Source organism: Oncorhynchus tshawytscha, linkage group LG06, assembly GCF_018296145.1.
Source record: "Oncorhynchus tshawytscha isolate Ot180627B linkage group LG06, Otsh_v2.0, whole genome shotgun sequence".
NCBI lineage: Eukaryota > Metazoa > Chordata > Actinopteri > Salmoniformes > Salmonidae > Oncorhynchus > Oncorhynchus tshawytscha.
In genome coordinates, this window is record NC_056434.1 from 17,898,109 (window position 1) to 17,921,506 (window position 23,398).

The 23,398-nt window shown below is 43.6% G+C and overlaps 1 protein-coding gene across 1 annotated transcript in view; it reads right to left on the bottom strand.

Annotated features, from left to right (window-relative positions):
• Positions 1-23,398, bottom strand: part of xxylt1 (xyloside xylosyltransferase 1) — a 100,255-nt gene that overhangs the window by 14,218 nt on the left and 62,639 nt on the right. Inside the window, exon 4 of the mRNA XM_024423175.2 lies at positions 21,357-21,489. Within this exon, the coding sequence (XP_024278943.1) occupies positions 21,357-21,489 (133 nt within the window). The remainder of the gene's footprint in view (positions 1-21,356; positions 21,490-23,398) is intronic.

The window sequence follows — 23,398 nt, forward strand, 5'->3', positions numbered from 1 at the left end:
GCCCTCAGGGGTGGGTACTTAGTGGTGGGTACTTAGTACCCTCCTGTATTCCCTGTTCACCCACGACTGCGTAGCCAAACACGACTCCAACTCCATTAAGTTTGCTGATGACACAACAGTGGTAGGCCTGATCACAGACAACGATGAGACGGTCTACAGGGAGAAGGTCAGAAAACTGGCAGTGTGGTGCCAGGACAACAACCTCTCCCTCAATGTGAGCAAGACAAAGGAGCTGATCGTGAAAGGCGGGCCGAACATTAACATCAACGGGGCTGTAGTGGAGTGGGTCAAGAGTTTCAAGTTCCTTGGTGTCCACATCACCAACGAACTATCACGGTCCAAACATACCAAGACAGTTGTGAAGAGGGCACCATAACACCGTTTCCCCCTCAAGAAACTGAAAAGATATGTCATGGGTCTTCCTGCCAGCCAGGACCTATATAATAGGCAGTGTCAGAGGAAAGCCCATAAAATTGTCAGACTCCAGTCACCCAAGTTATAGACTAGTTAAGTTCTCTGCTACCGCACGGCAAGTGGTACCGGAGCACCAAGTCTAGGACCGAAAGGCTCCTCTACCCCCAAGCCGTAAGACTGCTGAACAATTCATAACCACCCGCCAACCCTCCCTTTTGTACACTGCTGCTACTCGCTGTTTGTTTGTTACCTATGCATAGTTCTTCACCCCCATCTACATGTACAGATTACCTCAACTAGCTTGTACCCCCGCACACTGACTAGGTACCGGTGCCCCCTGTATATAGCCTTGTTATTGTTATTCTTATTGTGTTACTTTTTATTATTACTTTTTATTTTAGTCTACTTGGTAAATATTTTCATCTTGAACTGCACTGTAGGTTAAGGGCTTGTAAGTAAGCATTTCACATTAAAGTCTTCACTTGTTGTATTTGGCGCTTGTAACAAATTTTTCAATTTTTTTTTTTTTTCCCACCTTTATTTAACCAGGTAGGCCAGTTGAGAACAAGTTCTCATTTGCAACTGCGACCTGGCCAAGATAAAGCATAGCAGTGTGAGCAGACAATACAGAGTTACACATGGAATAAACAATTAACAAGTCAATAACACAGTAGAAAACAAAGGGGGGAGTCTATATACAATGTGTGCAAAAGGCATGAGGAGGTAGGCGAATAATTACAATTTTGCAGATTAACACTGGAGTGATAAATGATCAGATGGTCATGTACAGGTAGAGATATTGGTGTGCAAAAGAGCAAGTAAATAAATAAAAACAGTATGGGGATGAGGTAGGTGAAAATGGGTGGGCTATTTACCAATAGACTATGTACAGCAGCAGCGATCGGTTAGCTGCTCAGATAGCTGATGTTTGAAGTTGGTGAGGGAGATAACAGTCTCCAACTTCAGCGATTTTTGCAATTCGTTCCAGTCACAGGCAGCAGAGTACTGAAAGAAAGGCGGCCAAATGAGGTGTTGGCTTTAGGGATGATCAGTGAGATACACCTGCTGGAGCGCGTGCTACGGATGGGTGTTGCCATCGTGACCAGTGAACTGAGATAAGGCGGAGCTTTACCTAGCATGGACTTGTAGATGACCTGGAGCCAGTGGGTCTGGCGATATTGGTATCACCTGTTAAATCCACTTAAAATCAACGTGCCTTTGAACGGGGAATGGTAGTAAGTGCCAGGCACACCGGTTTCTGTTGAGAACTGTATTGCTGCTGAGTTTATCACGCTCAACAGTTTCTGTGTGTATCAAAAATTGGTGCCAGGAGGGCCAGTAGGAGGCAATCTATCCTCTGGTCTAAAAATACACAGCACCAGAAAATGTTTGGACACACCTACTCATTCAAGGGTTTTTCTTTGTTTTTACTATTTTCTACATTGTAGAATAACAACAAAGACATCAAAACCATGAAATAACACATATGGAATCATGCAGTAACCAAAGAAGTGTTAAACAAATCAAAATATATTTTATATTTGAGTCTTCAAATAGCCACACTTTGCCTTGACGACAGCTTGGCAAACTCTTGGCATTCTCTCAACCAGCTTCATGAGGTAGTCACCTGGAATGCATTTCAATTAACAAGCGTGCCTTGTAAAAAGTTAATTTATGGAATTTCTTTATTTTTGTGCCAATTTTTTTAATTTATTTTTATTTCACCTTTATTTAACCAGGTAGGCAAGTTGAGAACAAGTTCTCATTTACAATTGCGACCTGGCCAAGATAAAGCAAAGCAGTTCGACACATACAACAACACAGAGTTACACATCGAGCAAAACAAACATACAGTCAATAATACAGTAGAAAAATAAGTCTATATACAATGTGAGCAAGTGAGGTGAGATAAGGGAGGTAAAGGCAAAAAATAGGCCCTGGTGGCGAAGTAAATACAATATAGCAAGTAAAACACTGGAATGGTTGATTTGCAGTGGAAGAATGTGCAAAGTAGAGATAGAAATAATGGGGAGAAAAATAAATAAATAAATACAGTAGGGAAAGAGGTAGTTGTTTGGGCTAAATTATAGATGGGCTATGTACAGGTGCAGTAATCTGTGAACTGCTCTGACAGCTGGTGCTTAAAGCTAGAGAGGGAGATAAGTGTTTCCAGTTTCAGAGATTTTTGTAGATCGTTCCAGTCATTGGCAGCAGAGAACTGTAAGGAGAGGCGGCCAAAGGAAGAATTGGTTTTGGGGGTGACCAGAGAGATATACCTTCTGGAGCGCGTGCTACAGGTGGGTGTTGCTATGGTGACCAGCGAGCTGAGATAAGGGGGGACTTTACCTAGCAGGGTCTTGTAGATGACCCGGAGCCAGTGGGTTTGGCGACGAGTATGAAGCGAGGGCTAGCCAACGAGAGCGTACAGGTCGCAGTGGTGGGTAGTATATGGGGCTTTGGTGACAAAACGGATGTCACTGTGATAGACTACACCCAATTTATTGAGTAGGGTAATGGAGGCTATTTTGTAAATGACATCGCCGAAGTCGACGATTAGTAGGATGGTCAGTTTTACAAGGGTATGTTTGGCAGCATGATTGAAGGATGCTTTGTTGCGAAATAGGAAGCCAATTCTAGATTTATTTTTGGATTGGAGATTTTTGATGTGAGCCTGGAAGGAGAGTTTACAGTCTAACCAGACACCTAGGTATTTGTAGTTGTCCACATATTCTAAGTCAGAGAATATTGTAGTAGTGATGTAGTGATGTTGGACAGGCCGGCAGGTGCAGGCAGCGATCGGTTGAAGAGCATGCATTTAGTTTTACTTGTATTTAAGAGCAATTGGAGGCCACGGAAGGAGAGTTGTATGGCATTGAAGCTCGCCTGGAGGGTTGTTAACACAGTGTCCAAAGAAGGGCCAGAAGTATACAGAATGGTGTCGTCTGCATAGAGGTGGATCAGAGACTCACCATCAGCAAGAGCGACATCATTGGTGTATGCAGAGAAGAGAGTCGGTCCAAGAATTTATCCCTATGGCACCCCCATAGAGTCTGCCAGAGGCCCGGACAACAGACCCTCCGATTTGACACACTGAACTCTATCAGAGAAGTAGTTGGTTTAACCAGGCGAGGCAATCATTTGAGAAACCAAGGCTGTCGAGTCTGCCGATGAGGATGTGGTAATTGACAGAGTCGAAAGACTTGGCCAGTCAATGAATACGGCTGCACAGTATTGTTTCTTATCGATGGCGGTTATGATATCGTTTAGGACCTGATTGCATAGCGTAGAAGGTATGGTGGGATTCGAAATGGTCGGTAATCTGTTTGTTGACTTGGCTTTCGAAGACCTTAGAAAGGCAGGGTAGGATAGATATAGGTCTGTAACAGTTTGGGTCAAGAGTGTCCCCCCCTTTGAAGAGGGGGATGACCGCAGCTGCTTTCCAATCTTTGGGAATCTCAGAAAGAGAGGTTGAACAGAAAGAGAGGTTGAACAGGCTAGTAATAGGGGTGGCAACAATTTTGTCAGATCATTTTAGAAAGAAAGGGTCCAGATTGTCTTGCCCAGCTGATTTGTAGGGGTCCAGATTTTGCAGCTCTTTCAGAACATCAGCTGAATGGATTTGGGAGAAGGAGAAATGGGGAAGGCTTGGGCGAGTTGCTGTGGGAGGTGCAGTGCTGTTGACCGGGGTAGGGGTAGCCAGGTGGAAAGCATGGCCAGCCGTAGAAAAATGCTTATTAAAATTCTCAATTATGGTGGATTTATCAGTGGTGACAGTGTTTCCTATCATCAGTACAGTGGGCAGCTGGGTTTTCCTATTCTCCATGGACTTTACAGTGTCCCAGAACTTTTTGAGTTTGTGTTGAAGGAAGCACATTTCTGCTTGAAAAAGCTAGCCTTGGCTTTTCTAACTGCCTGTGTATATTGGTTTCTAGCTTCCCTGAAAAGTTGCATATCACGGGAGCTGTTCGATGCTAATGCAGAACGCCATAGGATGTTTTTGTGTTGGTTAAGGGCAGTCAGGTCTGGAGAGAACCAAGGGCTATGTCTGTTCCTGGTTCTAAATTTCTTGAATGGGGCATGCTTATTTAAGATGGTGAGGAAGGCATTTAAAAAAAACAGGCATCCTCTACTGACGGGATGAGATCAATATCCTTCCAGGATACCCCGGCCAGGTTGATTAGAAAGGCCTGCTCGCTGAAGTGTTTCAGGTAGCGTTTGACCATGATGAGTGGAGGTCGTTTGACCGCTGACCCATTACGGATGCAGGCAATGAGGCAGTGATCGCTGAGATCTTGGTTGAAAACAGCAGAGGTGTATTTAGAGGGCAAGGTGGTTAGGATGATATCTATGAGGGTGTCCGTGTTTACGGCTTTGGGGTTGTACCTGGTAGGTTCATTGATAATTTGTATGAGATTGAGGGCATAAAGTTTAGATTGTAGGATGGCTGGGGTGTTAAGCATGTTCCAGTTTAGGTCGCCTAGCGACATGAGCTCTGAAGATAGATGGGGGGCAATCAGTTCACATATGGTGTCCAGAGCACAGCTGGGGGCAGAGGGTGGTCTATAGCAGGCGGCAACGGTGAGAGACTTGTTTTTAGAGAGGTGGATTTTTAAAAGTAGAAGTTCAAATTGTTTGGGTGCAGACCTGGATAGTAGGACAGAACTCTGCAGGCTATCTTTGCAGTAGATTGCAACACCGCTCCCTTTGGCCGTCCTATGTTGTTTGAAAATGTTGTAGTTGGGGATGAAAATGTCAGAATTTTTGGTGGTCTTCCTAAGCCAGGATTCAAACACGGCTAGAACATCTGGGTTGGCAGAGTGTGCTAAAGCAGTGAATAAAAACAAACTTAGGGAGGAGGCTTCTAATGTTAACATGCATCAAACCAAGGCTATTACTGTTACAGAAGTCATCAAAAGAGAGTGCCTGGGGAATAGGAGTGGAGCTAGGCCCTGCAGGGCCTGGATTTACCTCTACATCACCAGAGGAACAGAGGAGGAGTAGGATAAGGGTACGGCTAAAAAATATGAGAATTGGTCGTCTAGAACGTCTTGAACAGAGTAAAAGGAGGTTTCTGGGGGCGATAAAATAGCTTCAAGGTATATTGAGTGATGATGAGAGAGATATTGTCTCTAGAAACATCATTGAAACCAGGTGATGTCATCGCGTGTGTGGGTGGTGGAACTGAAATGTTGGATAAGGTATAGTGAGCAGGGCTAGAGGCTCTACAGTGAAATAAGCCAATAAACACTAACCAGAACAGCAATGGACAAGGCATATTGACATTAAGGAGAGGCATGCTTAGTCGAGTCATCATAAGGTTCCAGTGAGTAGTGAGGTTGGTTGGGGTCACGGCGATTCAGACAGCTAGCCGGGCCATCGGTAGCAAGCTAGCATAGGATGACAATCAGTTGTGTTGTGACAAGGTAGGGGTAAAACAGAAGATAGCTCTATTTTGTAAAAAAAAAAATCCATATTATGGCATGAACAGCTCAAATAAGCAAAGAGAAACGACATGAAGGCCAGTCTTCAAAGTAGCCACCCTTTGCCTTGATGACAGCTTTGCACACTCTTGGCATTCTCTCAACCAGCTTCATGAGGATTGCTTTTCCAACAGTTTTGAAGGAGTTCCACAATATGTTGAGCACTTGTTGGCTGCTTTTCCTTCACTCTGCGGTCCAACTCATCCAAAACCATCTCAATTGGGTTGAGATCATGTGATTCTGGAGGCCAGATCATTTGATGTAGCACTCCATCACTTTCCTTGGTCAAATAGCCCTTACACAGCCTGGAGGTGTGTTTTCGGTCATTGTCCTTTTGAAAAACAAATGATAGTCCCACTAAGCGCAAACCAGATAGGATGGCGTAGAGCTGCAGAATGCTGTGGTAGCCATGCTGGTTAACCTCTTATGGCTGCATCCCTTGTTCTCAATTTCCACCTGAAGACATACCCTAATCTAACTGCCTGTAGCTCAGCCCCAGAGGCAAGGATAAGCATATTATTGGTATCATTTGAATGGAAACATTCTGAAGTTTGTGGAAATGTTAATTGAATGTAGGAGAATATAACACAGCAGATCTGGTGGAAGAAAAGAGAAAGAAAGAGCATATGTTTTCTATTTTTATTGTTGTAGCATCATCTTTCATGTACTAGAATAGCCACACAGTCAGATAGGATGCTGGAGATAATTTTGATGGATAACACAAGAGGGCAACTGTAGGTGTGCAAAGTTTCAGACTGATAACTTCAGGAATGGGTGAGCTACATGACATTTAGCATGAAGTCACCCAGGTGTCCCACACAAGTTGCCCAAATGTACCCAAGTGGCCAAATTGGTGAAATGACCTATAACTATATACAACAGTGCAAATAACTATATACAACATATCAAAAAGCAATTCTAACACACTCACAAAAAAAAAAATATTAGAAAAAAAATATTTAAAAAAAACAGTACACCCTTTGGAAGTCCTCTACACAATATTTTGCTGCCTGTGCCATGGCAGTCTCTTTCTGATGTAAAGCAGAGGAAAACTGAACAAGTGGTGCAGGTCATGCGACACAGAACACAACGACGCCTCCATGCTGTGCCCTTTTGGCCCTGAGGCACAGTCATGCCTGCAGTAATGAACTGTGGCATATGAACACCACTGGAGGCAGGAGTAGAGGGGGCAGAGGTAGAGCGGGCAGCTTGGCACCGGGGGCTCCCAGTCGGAGTTGCTATCACTGTGAAAGAAAACATTAAAAAAAATATTTGTATTGTATGAGCCTTTTATCATCACATAAAATAAACAGATGTGTATTGTATAGAGCAGAAGGAACAGTCACTAAGGTGAAGTGCTGTTCCATTCAACTCCGGCCATTGTTGTGGGCCTGCCCTCCCCTGAACTGCACCCAATGGCTATTTCATATGGAAATGGAGAGGAGTAGCAGGCGCAGTGGCCATGTGTGTGTTTGCTGTTCTACTCCATTCCATTTGAATTAAAAAAATGGAAAATATATATATCTGACATGGAATATATATATATATATATCTGACATGGAATATATATATATATACACATACACACATACATATACACACACACCCTATATTTTTTGGTGCAAAAAACAACAACAAATATATATATATATATTTATAAAACGGCATTAGCACTTACCCGTCCAGAAGTACGTCCTGTCCTTGCAGAAACAGCTCCTCAGCTCCTGTTTGAATCATAACACTCAAAGATTCCTCAAACAAAAAATCTGTCTCACTTTCAGTTTAGACTTTGACTTTGCTTTTCCTGATTTATTTGTCATGATGTCTTCAATGAAATCATTGAAAATACAACCAAAATACTGCTGCGCGTAACAAGCGTCACAGCAACTCCTCTGATAGTCAAGGCGAGAATGGAGTTCGTTACACGTGCATTTACAAACAAGGAATGGTGGTCCAACCCAAAACCATTACATACTGGCGTTTACCTCAGCTCATTGGCTATCTACCCAGCTAGATTTCAAGAAGATCAGTGGTCATTGGGCAGAAATACAGTCAATCAACGAAGCTTCGCTAAAATTATTGGTGCGCAAGGTAGTCATTGCTCGTTGTCTTCAAATCAGTTCACTTCGGTCAATACTCTCTGCAAAAAAAAACAATGCCGTTTGGCTGTGTTGCAAACATCCAGAGGAATGCACTGAAACCAACCATGACTAGATAAACGATTGTTTACCGTGTATAATCACGTCGAAAGCTCCGTAAAAAAATGATAGAGATGGAATTCACGGCACAAATGGGTTACAAAATGTTTCGATTTAGGCTATAAAAATGGATTTTATCAAAGAAAACGGCACTTCATTTGATCACTGGGACCCTCAGGAAGAGAAATAAGAGCAAGATATCAGAATGTAAGCCATAATTTTACCTTCAGATGTGTATGTGTAAAAACTGTCATGGCGGAAAATGTTTTCGTTTTTGATTGCTCTTCTCAAACAAAAGCATGGTATTTGTTCTCTGTAATAGCTATTTTAAGTGTGCCTTGAATTCTAAATACATCACAGACAGTGTCACCAGCAAAGCACCCCACACCATCACACCTCCTCCTCCATGCTTCACGGTGGGAACGATACATGCAGAGATCATCCATTCACCTTCTCTGTGTCTCAGAAAGACACAGCGGTTGAAACCAAAAATCTCAAATTTGGACTCATCAGACCAAATGACAGATTTCCACTGGTCTAATGTCCATGGCTCGTGTATCTTGGCCCAAGCAAATCTCTTCATCTTATTGGTGTCCTTTAGTAGTTGTTTCTTTGCATCAATACGACCATGAAGGCCTGATTCACGCAGTCTCCTCTGAACAGTTGATGTTGAGATATGTCTGTTACTTGAACTCTGAATCATTTATTTGGGCTACAATTTCTGAGGCTGGTAGCTCTAATTAACTTATCCCCTGCAGCAGAAGTAACTCTGGGTCCTCATTAGAACCGGTTTCATCATAGCGCTTGATGGTTTTTGCGACTGCACACACTTTCAAAGTTCTTGAATGACAGACCTTCATGTCTTAAAGTAATGATGGACTGTCGTTTCTCTTTGCTTATTTGAGCTGTTCTTGCCATAATATGGACTTGGTATTTTACCAAATAGGGATATCTTCTTTATACCACCCCTACCTTGTCACACCACAACTGATTGCCTCAAACACATTAAGAAGGAAAGAAATAATACAAATGAACTTTTAACAAGGCACACCTGTTAATTAAAATGCATTTCAGGTGACTACCTCATGAAGCTGGTTGAGAGAATACCAAGAGTGTGCAAAGCTGTCATCAAGGCAAAGGGTGGCTACTTTGAAGAATCTCAAAAAAATAAAATAGTTGGTTACTGTCACGCCCTGACCTTAGAGAGCCGTTTTATTTCTCTATTTGGTTAGGTCAGGGTGTGATGTGGGGTGGGCATTCTATGTTTTGTTTTCTATGTTTTGGCCGTGTATGGTTCTCAATCACGGACAGCAGTCCATCGTTGTCTCTGATTGGGAATCATACTTAGGTAGCCCTTTTTCCCTCCTTTCAGTGTGGGTAGTTGTCTTTGTTAGGAGCACTATAACCTTTGTAAGCGTCACAGTCGTTTTTGTTATTTCTTGTTTTGTTGGTGACATTTTAACAAATAAAGAAAATGTACGCTCACCATGGTCTCATTCCAACGACGGCCGTGACAGGTTACTACATGATTCCATATGTGTTATTTCATAGTTTTGATGTCTTCACTATTACTCTACAATGAAGAAAATAGTACACCTTGTTTTTGAACGAGTAGGTGTGTCCAAACTTTTGACTGGTACTGTATATCCCAATGCCCCAGGGCAGTGGTTGTGGACATTGTCCTGTGTTTATTTTAATCCGTTATTTTACCAGGTAAGTTGACTGAGAACATGTTCTCATTTGCAGCAACGACCTGGGGAATAGTTACAGAGGAGGGGGATTAAGGAGCCAATTGTAAACTGGGGATTATTAGGTGACCATGATGGTTTGAGGGCCAAATTGGGAATTTAGCCAGGCCACCGGGGTTAACACCCCTACTCTTACAATAAGTGCCATGGGATCTTTAATGACCTCAGAGAGTCAGGACACCCGTTTAGCATCCCATCCGAAAGACGGCACCCTACACAGGGGAGTGTCCCCAATCACTGCCCTGGGGTATTGGGATATTTTTTAGACCAGGGGAAAGAGTGCCACCTACTGGCCCTCCAACACCACTTCCAGCAGCATCTGGTCTCCCATCCAGGAACTGACCAGGACCAACCCTGCTTAGCTTCAGAAGCAAGCCAGCAGTGGTTTGCAGGGTGGTATGCTGCTGGCTTAGGGTGCAGTCTTTCGGATGGAATGTTAAACGGGTGTCCATTAAAGCTCCCAATTGCACTTATAGTAAGAGTAGGGGTGTTAACAACGGTATCCTGACTAAATTCTCAATCTGGCCCTCTTACCACCTAATCATCCCAGCTTCCATTTGGCTCATTCATCCCCCCTCCATTCCCCTGTAACTATTCCCCAAGTCATTGATGTAAATGAGAATGTGTTCTCAGTCACCTGGTAAAATAAGAGTAAAAGGGTCTGGGTCTTTATTGATTAATTGTCTGTCTTTCTTTGCCTTTGAGACTGGCCAACTTGTCCCTCAAGTACTCTACTTGGTACATGAGTAGGTCATGATTAAGAACAGTCCGCTCAGTGACATCTGTGATCCTTCTATGAACTCTGTTTCAGCACCAGACCTAGCCTATTTCATTCTACCAGAACCTCTCAATCTGGCCTCAAAGTGCTCCTCAACCCGCCTACCAGAAGTGCCAAGTCACGGCGCTCTCATCTGCGGTTTCTTTGTGAGCTGCCAGGTTGTGGTGTGAAGCCTCCCGAAGAGAACATCAGGAACGATCTGTACCACTCCTCAACCAAATCTGCCTTCCACATTGTTCAGAGCCGGGAACAACCTGATTTTACACGGCAGATTAAACACTGAATCGGAGATAGGGAATAATATTCCCGCTGTTCCCTGCAATGCAGAGATGTTTTGTAGATTGTGCAGGTATAGCGAAAAGTGTTTCAATAAAGATAAAGAAATGGGGATTTAAAGAGTTTATACTTGGTAGGTGAAAACTCCCGCACCTCTACCAAAACATTCAAACAATATTCCAAAACCAATTATCCTTGGACGACGTGAAGTAAAAAAACAAGACCCCCTTCAGAAAGAAAAAAAACACTACATTTGAATTTATTCAGAAAAAGGCCAAAGGGGCATGTAATAAGAGAGTCAACTACTTGGTAGGTGAAAACTTCAGCCTATACCTCATGTGACATGTTCACATTCAATTATGTACCAACCCACTCATAAGGAAATGACACCTTGGTACAGAAAGTACCCCTCAACCAAACAGCCTACATATTATGAGCCTATGCCCTTAAATCACATTGGCCTAAGTATAATTACAGGCAGGCATGTATTATTTCTCAGACTGAGACAGCCCGTTCACTGTGCAGTGAGGAAAACAGATTTTTAAGACTCTAATCAGATACTAATGATTATTTCACTCATATGATGACTAAGGAAGATACGTGGGTGCTGTGTAGAGTCATATTCTATGTGTCAAGAACATTTTTAGGAAATGAGACATGAGATAAATGGCCCATAATTGGGCTCAATCAGTATTACTTTCTAACAGGCTGTTACTAGGACGTTTTACTGAAGATGTCCACTGTCAGACCAAGTGGCCTATGGGAGTAAACCAGATCTTGCTGCAACCAGAAAATAATACAGGTGGGTGTATAGTTATTGTCACTCTTTGGTACACAGTGGTCTGACATTTCTCTGTCTATGTCTGGCTGTACATGTAGGTGTTATGCAAGAGGGGCAGCTGGGTTTTAAAACATTAAGGATGCAGCTGTGGAAGAAAAAGGAAGAGCATCTTCACCTATAATAAACATTTAATTGAAAGGATGTGTTGTGAATGTGGCCGAGGATGGCTGTGCGCTCCTGCATAATGCTGCCTCCATTAGCAATAAAAAAGATGAGGAGCAGAGCGCTTTCTCAGTCCTCTCCACTCAGCACGGAGAGCACTCGAGGAGGAGAGTGGTTAACAAACACACACACAACCCCACACACACTGCTTTTCATTCACAAAAGCCTTTGCACGTACAGACTATACAGACTACATTTATATTTTTGCATTATCATGTGAAGTGTACAACAACTTGAAACTTAAACTATGAATGACACTAACATTAATATTCCCACTGTAGACCTATCTGTAATACTGAAAAAACATTCCACAATCACATCATTAATATTTGCTGCCTACTACAGTTACTGAGTATTTAAGAGCTGCAGTTAAGTGGACATTTAAAATGGTTAAGGTAAGAGTTAGGTAAGTGTAAAGGTAGGGGTTAAAGTTAAGGGAAAGGAAAGGAAAGAGGAAGGGGGATACCTAGTCAGTTGTACAACAATTCCTTCAACTGAAATGTGTCTTTCCGCATTTAGGTTAGGGTAGGGACGTCCCAAGGATTCCGGATAGCACTAACCTTTATTTCCCACAATCTTAACTGACTTGTTTTACGGATTGATTCTACTTCAGCCTGTTGAGCTATGAAGCCCCCCTACATTGGACAAACAGACTGGCAGGGTAAGTTATCCATTCAAATCAAATCAAATCAAATTTTATTTGTCACATACACATGGTTAGCAGATGTTAATGCGAGTGTAGCGAAATGCTTGTGCTTCTAGTTCCGACAATGCAGTAATAACGAACAAGTAATCTAACTAACAATTCCAAAAAAAAAAATAACTACTGTCTTATACACAGTGTAAGGGGATAAAGAATATGTACATAAGGATATATGAATGAGTGATGGTACAGAGCAGCATAGGCAAGATACGGTAGATGATATCGAGTACAGTATATACATATGAGATGAGTATGTAAACCAAGTGGCATAGTTAAAGTGGCTAGTGATACATGTATTACATAAGGATGCAGTCGATGATATAGAGTACAGTATCTACGTATGCATATGAGATGAATAATGTAGGGTAAGTAACATTATATAAGGTAGCATTGTTTAAAGTGGCTAGTGATATATTTACATCATTTCCCATCAATTCCCATTATTAAAGTGGCTGGAGTAGAGTCAGTGTCATTGACAGTGTGTTGGCAGTAGCCGCTCAATGTTAGTGGTGGCTGTTTAACAGTCTGATGGCCTTGAGATAGAAGCTGTTTTTCAGTCTCTCGGTCCCAGCTTTGATGCACCTGTACTGACCTCGCCTTCTGGATGACAGCGGGGTGAACAGGCAGTGGCTCGGGTGGTTGATGTCCTTGATGATCTTTATGGCCTTCCTGTAGCATCGGGTGGTGTAGGTGTCCTGGAGGGCAGGTAGTTTGCCCCCGGTGATGCGTTGTGCAGACCTCACTACCCTCTGGAGAGCCTTACGGTTGAGGGCGGTGCAGTTGCCATACCAGGCGGTGATACAGCCCGCCAGGATGCTCTCGATTGTGCATCTGTAGAAGTTTGTGAGTGCTTTTGGTGACAAGCCGAATTTCTTCAGCCTCCTGAGGTTGAAGAGGCGCTGCTGCGCCTTCCTCACGATGCTGTCTGTGTGAGTGGACCAATTCAGTTTGTCTGTGATGTGTATGCCGAGGAACTTAAAACTTGCTACCCTCTCCACTACTGTTCCATCGATGTGGATGGGGGTGTTCCCTCTGCTGTTTCCTGAAGTCCACAATCATCTCCTTAGTTTTGTTGACGTTGAGTGTGAGGTTATTTTCCTGACACCACACTCCGAGGGCCCTCACCTCCTCCCTGTAGGCCGTCTCGTCGTTGTTGGTAATCAAGCCTACCACTGTTGTGTCGTCCGCAAACTTGATGATTGAGTTGGAGGCGTGCATGGCCACGCAGTCGTGGGTGAACAGGGAGTACAGGAGAGGGCTCAGAACGCACCCTTGTGGGGCCCCAGTGTTGAGGATCAGCGGGGAGGAGATGTTGTTGCCTACCCTCACCACCTGGGGGCGGCCCGTCAGGAAGTCCAGAACCCAGTTGCACAGGGCGGGGTCGAGACCCAGGGTCTCGAGCTTGATGACGAGCTTGGAGGGTACTATGGTGTTGAATGCCGAGCTGTAGTCGATGAACAGCATTCTCACATAGGTATTCCTCTTGTCCAGATGGGTTAGGGCAGTGTGCAGTGTGGTTGAGATTGCATCGTCTGTGGACCTATTTGGGCGGTAAGCAAATTGGAGTGGGTCTAGGGTGTCAGGTAGGGTGGAGGTGATATGGTCCTTGACTAGTCTCTCAAAGCACTTCATGATGACGGATGTGAGTGCTACGGGGCGGTAGTCGTTTAGCTCAGTTACCTTAGCTTTCTTGGGAACAGGAACAATGGTGGCCCTCTTGAAGCATGTGGGAACAGCAGACTGGTATAGGGATTGATTGAATATGTCCGTAAACACACCGGCCAGCTGGTCTGCGCATGCTCTGAGGGCGCGGCTGGGGATGCCGTCTGGGCCTGCAGCCTTGCGAGGGTTAACACGTTTAAATGTCTTACTCACTTCGGCTGCAGTGAAGGAGAGACCGCATGTTTTCGTTGCAGGCCGTGTCAGTGGCACTGTATTGTCCTCAAAGCGGGCAAAAAAGTTATTTAGTCTGCCTGGGAGCAAGACATCCTGGTCCGTGACTGGGCTGGGTTTCTTCCTGTAGTCCGTGATTGACTGTAGACCCTGCCACATGCCTCTTGTGTCTGAGCCGTTGAATTGAGATTCTACTTTGTCTCTGTACTGGCGCTTAGCTTGTTTGATAGCCTTGCGGAGGGAATAGCTGCACTGTTTGTATTCAGCCATGTTACCAGACACCTTGCCCTGATTAAAAGCAGTGGTTCGTGCCTTCAGTTTCACACGAATGCTGCCATCAATCCAAGGTTTCTGGTTAGGGAATGTTTTAATCGTTGCTATGGGAACTACATCTTCAACGCACGTTCTAATGAACTCGCACACCGAATCAGCGTATTCGTCAATGTTGTTGTCTGACGCAATACGAAACATCTCCCAGTCCACGTGATGGAAGCAGTCTTGGAGTGTGGAGTCAGCTTGGTCAGACCAGCGTTGGACAGACCTCAGCGTGGGAGCTTCTTGTTTTAGTTTCTGTCTGTAGGCAGGGATCAACAAAATGGAGTCGTGGTCAGCTTTTCCGAAAGGGGGCGGGGCAGGGCCTTATATGCGTCGCGGAAGTTAGAGTAACAATGATCCAAGGTCTTTCCACCCCTGGTTGCGCAATCGATATGCTGATAAAATTTAGGGAGTCTTGTTTTCAGATTAGCCTTGTTAAAATCCCCAGCTACAATGAATGCAGCCTCCGGATAAATCGTTTCCAGTTTGCAGAGAGTTAAATAAAGTTCGTTCAGAGCCATCGATGTGTCTGCTTGGGGGGATATATACGGCTGTGATTATAATCGAAGAGAATTCTCTTGGTAGATAATGCGGTCTACATTTGATTGTGAGGAATTCTAAATCAGGTGAACAGAAGGATTTGAGTTCCTGTATGTTTCTTTCATCACATCATGTCACGTTAGTCATAAGGCATACGCCCCCGCCCCTCTTCTTACCAGAAAGATGTTTGTTTCTGTCGGCGCGATGCGTGGAGAAACCCGCTGGCTGCACCGCTTCGGATTGCGTCTCTCCAGTTAGCCATGTTTCCGTGAAGCAGAGAATGTTGCAGTCTCTGATGTCCCTCTGGAATGCTACCCTTGCTCGGATTTCATCAACCTTGTTGTCAAGAGACTGGACATTGGCGAGAAGAATGCTAGGGAGAGGTGCACGATGTGCCCGTCTCCGGAGTCTGACCAGAAGACCGCTTCGTTTCCCTCTTTTTCTGAGTCGTTTTTTTCGGGTCGCTGCATGGGATCCACTCCGTTGTCCTGTTTGTAAGGCAGAACACAGGATCCGCATCGCGAAAAACATATTCTTGGTCGTACTGATGGTGAGTTGACGCTGATCTTATATTCAGTAGTTCTTCTCGGCTGTATGTAATGAAACCTAAGATGACCTGGGGTACTAGTGTAAGAAATAACACGTAAAAAAACAAAAAACTGCATAGTTTCCTAGGAACGCGAAGCGAGGCGGCCATCTCTGTCGGCGCTTTGGATCTAGTTATCATCAATGGTGAGAGCACGTACAGGGTCTTGACGTGGGTCCTCTGGGGGATTACGTTAAACTCCAGAGGCCGGTGGGACTGGTAAGTGACGTGAACACTTGTCTGTGTGTGTACATCCAGGCATGGAGCAGTTCCTGGTTCGAGGCCCAGCGAGTGGCTATGGTGGGGGCAGAGATGAGAATCTGTTGGAGAAACTGGAGCCCTCAACGACCTGGGCAGAAAGCTAAGGTTGCGACTGTAATCGCGTCGTCTGAAATATAAACCCTCTGCTTTGGCCAGTGCAGATAGCATCCCTATTGAAAAATCACTGCATAGAGCCAGTGTTAGAACGATAAACTCTATGTTGACTCTGGTGTCACCAGAAGAGAGGACCAGTGAGCCAAGCACAGGATAGACAAGGCTGGTGTCTTCACTTCAGAGGGGTACAGACAAGGGGACACATACATGAGACAACAGACAAGTGACAAAAAAAAATACACTACAAATGTTTCCTGTAGGCTGGATTGTGGTGTTGTTGTGCTGATTGTATTGTATGTTTTTAAAATGTTGTATTGATTGCTGCTGCCTTCTTGGCCAGGTCTCCCTTGCAAAAAATACTGTTTCAATGGGATTTTCCTGGTTAAATAAAGGTTAAATAAAATTATACCTATCTCCCCATCCTTCAACAAGCAACTGCTTGAGTACACTGAGTGGCCAGATACAATATGAACTGCCATACGCTGCCTATACCAGTTGTGTTGACATCACTAGAGATTCGCAAAATGCTTTGCGTTTTCTTAGGACTTCAGTTGCTCAGGAGGGAAACGTGCTCTGTAGTGTAAAATAGTACAATTAGCCAGCCAATTTACATTTATGTAAATGTGCGGGTCATGAGTTTCTGCTAAGAGTAAAATATTGAGCAGCGAAAATAGGACATTCGTCTTGTCTACACAACCTTCTGGAGAGTGAATATTGAGCAGTGAAAATAGGACATTCATCTTGACTACACAACCTTCTGGAGAGTGAATATTGAGAAAAAACTTTTCCTGAAAGCACACGCAAGATTGATGATATGCAAGTCCAACTAAATTGGATTCTTTCCCAGGCTTTTTATTTCTTTCACAAAAGGTGTCTTGTTAAACTTTTTTTCAAAGTCTTGCAGAGATGAATTTGCTTCTGATGTGGAGAAGAGTGGGATAACAAAAGACTGTCAATTAAGTCCTTTTCCTCTCTAGACTGAGACTACCCCCTCTGACACTTGGGCCTGGGTAGGAATAAGAGCAGAGTGATGCTGTGTACTTATACTTCTCATTAACTGCATAGAAAGTTCTAAGAAAAATCCTGGAAGAGGCACAGCACACACTGCCCATGAACCGGTCCTGTGCATTCATCTCCATAGCATTTGTACTCAATGAAGGAGAGGGAGATGTGATCTCTAGCCAAAAGTGAGAGGGGTTAATTAGCAAAACATTGCCTAAGTATACAATGCTAGAGCTGAAGACACTCAAGTTCACTCCATCTTCGTTTCATGCACACTCGCTCACACACAGTCATTGATGTACACTCCCTCCCTCTAAAATCTACAAGACTTCCAGACTTGTTTGTTTATAGCAGTAAGCAGATGCTCCACATCCCTTAACTGTGAGCATGGCCCAGTCTCTCACACACGCACACGCGCGCACACACACACACACACACACACACACACACACACACACACACACACACACACACACACACACACACACACACACACACACACACACACACACACACACACACACACACACACACACACACACACACACACACACACACACACACACACACACACACACACACACACCACACACACACACACAATGTCCTGTTTTGATGCAGGACCCAGGTGGAAAACAATGCTGCAGTCTAAACGGACCAGTGGTATTTGTGTTGGTGGCTGTGAATGGGATGTTACAATCAGGCCAGGAACAAAGGCTTGGAATGAAGGAGCCCAGAGCCCAGTCTCACTCCCACACAGCTCTGGAGCAGGTCCAACAACATACCACCTTTATCTACCGGACCACTGATCAGATTTGCAGTGAAGTAAAATATTAAATCATTGTATGTAAATAGCAGGAACACCTATGATAAATCTCTTTATACAACCATATTGCATCATCTTTTATGGAGCACAGCCCACGCATACACGTGGCTCTGTTTACTTCAAATGCCCAACGAATTGAGGCTGTTCTGAGGGCAAGGGGGGGTGCAACTCAATATCAGGAAGGTGTTCCTCAAAATGCACACTACCGTGCTCCGAGCATGCAAATTGGAGTACGGGAGGCTCGGAATATGAGTCCAAATCAAAGTATGCGAAACGGAGTATGTAGGCCACTGTTCGAATGCATACTTTGTTTGTACATACTTTGAAGCATGCATCGATGCAAGCGTCAACAGAAAGTATGCAAAGAAATATGGCTCAACCACGTAAAACAATTACGCACATTTTCATGAAATCAATGGTGGCCATTATTTGAGCTGAAGCGAGAGAAAATACACTCAGACTTCAGAATGAAATGTTGCCTATTCACATATCACATGTCGCCAGACTACAATATTTTAGCTTGATATGTTAATATATACATACTGTGTTCATTTTGGCATGGTTACCTGCCTACAATACCCACTGTAGGTCGCAAGCCCATAGTAAATCAATAGAGCTAACTGGCTAGCTACTACTGTTCCCTAGTGAGATAGCTAGCTAGCTAACAATTATTTGTGTCTAACTACCCACGAAGAATTGACATCTACCTTGGATAACATTGGTTTTAGGTCATTTTTGCCTGTTATACTATCTGGTTAGCGACATTAATACGATTCACATATAGCTAGCTGATAGTTATGAAGTAAAAATGTTTGCTTTGTGTATATCTTGTTTCGTCTCCATTGTTGCCATTGTCCTGGCTGGAAGAAGGTTCAGTGAATGGGGAGATGCGGCGGAGGTCATACAGTAGAGGGAGTGGGAGTGCTTCTCAAATGTAATGTTTTATGCGTTCTTCACACTCTCGTCCTCACAAGAACGTACTGAAGAGAACGTCCTCGGAGAATGCACTTGGAGCATGAGAGTGTGGAGCACGGCAATATGCATAGAAAAACACCCTCAGTGTACACTATACACTGCATTAGGTACTGGTGAGCCTCTCCCTACTCTGTATTATACTTTTGTGTGTGGGTTCCAGGGCCATTGACACACACTGCCTCCCTCCCTCCAGCCCAAGATACAGGGGGAGAAGGGAGGATGTTCAGAGTGGAATCACACATTAAATAATGAAATTCACAGCACTGTGTTCTGGGAGCCTGCTTCTCCTTAGGCAGCATCCATCAATGCTTATATCAGTTTGTCTCAGACATTTCAAGCTAACATTTCTACACTACTTTCTTTTAAAATATATTTTTGTAATTTAGCAGACGCTCTTATCCAGAGCGACTGACAGGAGCAATTAGGGTTAAGTACCTTGCTCAAGGGCACATTGACAGAACCTGTCAGTTACTGGCCCAACACTCTTAAATCGCTAGGCTTCCTGCCCCCAATGATTTTCTAACGCCTTACTTCACTCACATAATAACGGTAAATGGGGCATTCTATAGAGAACACTCACAACATACACTGACTAAAGGATGTTTACTGCTTTTTACGGGATGTGCCGGTATGCACATTTCTGAAGCGTGATACATCTGTTTTGGTAGGGGGTAAAACAATTGGCTAAGTGCTGTGTATTCCCTCTCCAGCTACAGCGTCTGGAAAGAGGGGAAGGAGGGAGGGAGGGATAGAAGAGATGGAGGAAAGGAGAGCGAGGGAAGTAGAGGGGTAGAAAACAAAACCATGAGCTCAGACTATTAGCCGTCTCTAGTACCACCTAGGGGAGATGGTGTCTATGGCATGTTTAAGTTGTTGCCGGCTGGTTTACACAGTGTGAACGAACAGTTAACAGATTTACTCAAGTCAAAGGAGACTAAGCAATATGAGGCGAGTCTGAATCAGTTGTTATGAGACAGATGTATTCTGGCTACATCAGAGTAGTTGAAACCTATTTAGAAAAGCTTTGTGAAACTACCCCAGAGCGTGTTGATGATGACAACATTTGTGTAACTATAAATTATAAATACATTTTCTGTTTGATCAAAAACATTGTCTCTCTGTTTGCCTCCTAAGTATTACAGAGGAACCTGTTTATCTTAGTGCAACTGTTCAAATAGTTTCCCCTGCAAACACACAATTTTATGGCAGAGCTACTTACTGTGGGATTAAGGTGAGAAGATAAATACGATACGGAAAAGTAATTTAGCAGTGGATGTGGACACTGGACACACACACACACACACACACAAATTGGATTCTTCCGAGAACCATAGGCTCTTGTGGTTTTGCCAAAGATGTGATTTGGCATCTTAAATCACAAGATGTGTTTTATACTAATTACCTCTGACTTCATATAAGCCAACTCTCCTCTACAAGGTCTACAGGGTTTCATGGAGCATGCGTTTTGAGCCTGCAGGCAGGCTGATGTGATGAGCTTGGATAAGAGCAGAGGAAAGTGGAGGAGAGACATAGAGGATAGGGGAGGGGGAGAGGAGAACACAGCGACAGCCTGCTGGAATGGGAACTGTCCTCCAGTGAACAGAGGCAGCACTGATGAGCACAGGAGCACAGTGCTTCCTGTTGTTGCAGCCTAAAAAACACTGACCTTCAGAATGTCATATCATAAACACACATGTATCGTGCACACACACGTTTCCTTTTGCCGCTCACGTCCGTCCCCCTCCCCGACTCCCCCATCTCCAACCTCCTCCTCAGCAAGACTCTCCACACATCTGTCTCTCCCAACGTCCCTCTCATCACTTCCCCTTTCCATATGGACAACCCTCGACAGCAGGGCTCTGAGCGAACTTCCTCTCTGCCAGCTCCTGTCACTGTCACTTTGGTGGGAACGCACTCAGAACTCAAAAGAGGCCCTGTCAATTTCAGCTTTTAGAGTGCCCCACTTTCAAAAGACTAGCATCGACTGACCACAAGAACATATCGACAAGTTCTGCCTCTCTGCCACTCAAAGCAATGTGCTTCAGCGGTTCAGGTCTGCTCTCATGTCTCAAATAGTACTGTGATGTTGTTTGTCACGGTTTAGGAAATAGATTTTAGTGATGGTAAATGGTCTTAGTTTTTTGTGGCAGTGAAACAAATGGTTAAATAACACACTGTGATCCTTTCCAACCCCACGAGTCCTCATGTTTAATGTGTGCACGCACGTGTGTGTGTGTTGAATACCTGTATACCGGCTGCATCTCCCGGGCAATGCCGATCACAGCTCCGGGAGGGAATCGATCAAACTCCAGAAACAGCTCCCTGATGTTGCTCCTGTACTTCAGATCCAGGTCCAGCTGTACAATGCGCTGCAGATCTGAAACAGTTAAAAACATAACTCAGAAATGAACACTTCTTGATAGCACCTGTTGAGTAGCAGATTATTTTGGCTATACATCATATCGGCTAAGAATATCAGCTATTAGTGCTGAGAGATCAGTGCTTTTTCAAGTCTGTTCCGTTTTGGTTCAATTATGCAAAAATAATCACGGTTTCCAAATGTAAAAAACTATAATTTATTTAATTAAATACACTATGGATTGTGTGTTGAATGCTGTAACACAGAATAAAAAATAAAAGTCCCATGATGGTAGTGACTGCCCATTACAGCCTATCACTTATTAGCAATAATTTATTTACATTACTTTAATAAAATATTTCAGGTGTATATTACATTTTATTAATTTGATGACTTTATTATTTCATTCCAAGTCATCATCTATATAGAGCTGCTGCCTATGCTGTCTGACAAAATCACTATTTTAGTAGTTTTTCAAAGTATATAAGGCATTTTATGACAGCTGAATACCAACTATCAATCACTCAGATCCTGTATTTTTTTAGTTTGAGATACCTCACGAAGCAACTGCTCTCTGTCCCTCTCGATCACGCATTCTTCAGTCTCTTTTTGTCACTTTCTTGGACTACTGCGGATTGGGTTTTTGAGCCATCTGTGTACGTGGTCTAGATAATTTTTTGGACTTTCAGATCATTTTTGGGGAGATCCATTGAGAGTGTATCTAGATAATTTTCTTGTACTTTCAAATTACTATTTGACTATTCCACTCGTTAACTGTATTATAAAATATATGAAACTGTGAGTAACATCTGTAGGTCGAGATGCCAAGACCCAAGGCATGGTTTTCAGATTGACACTGATTGATACTGCTCTGTTGGTCAACTGAGATAAGCACAGTATTGTGTCCATTGCACCTTAAGTATACCCTAACCTTTCACTGCCATGCCAACCAGCAAAACACAGGAAGGTGTAACAATGAACAGATGAGTCTCTCCTGGTAACTGGGGTGACTACAGCTGCATTTACACAGGCAGCCCAATTCTGATCATTTCCACAATAATTGGCAAAAGAGCTGATCTGATTTGTCAAAAGACCAATTATTTAAAAAAAAAAGATCTGATTGGGCTGCCTGTGTAAACGCAGCCTAAGTGTCTATAGAGTGTTAAAAGTACAAGTAATCGCTGCCTAAGTAAAGCAAGACAAACCATGCGATTTCAGTTAACAAGAAACAGTTTTCCAGCTTCTTGATATCAGACAGTGGCATGAACTTTAATCAAACGTGTCTCTGTCCCAATCTCAGAGTTGAGGTCACAATGGAGCTCGGGGCCCCTGGCCTGGAGAGGCCAGACTGCACAGACAATGGGCCTGCATATGGAAAAGGGAAAACAAGTGGCCTAAACTAAGCCTGTTGAAACCAGAACAATGCTGGGCTAGAGCGGGGTCTCCACAGAGGCTTTGGCCAGAGAGATATTTTAGGGCCGGTCTCTGTCCAAACAAGCAGCGGAAACTAAACTCAGCAGAGATGGTCAGCCGTTTTTTCCCCTGCTCTTTAAAGGGACAATCTGCAGTTGCTAAATACATTTGTGGACTTAAATCAATGATCCCATTGATTCTTGATGAATATAACTTAGAAATGCCTCATGAGCATACTGTCAAATGTTGTACCCCATCAGAACCCAAAATAAGCTTGTTTTACTCCAATGTTTATAAACAAAGAAAATGTAAACACACACTGTATAGCCTCAAAACATGGTTAAAACTATAATTTTGATATCATGGATGTTCAGTCCTTGTATCTATAGATCTATGAATTTGAGAGCTGTTACATTTCTCCAGCCCCATCACAGTTTTTTCGCTAAACAACTTTTTTCAACTTCGGATTGACTCTTTAAACAAGGCAGTCCCCTTTACAATGCCTTCATGAGGT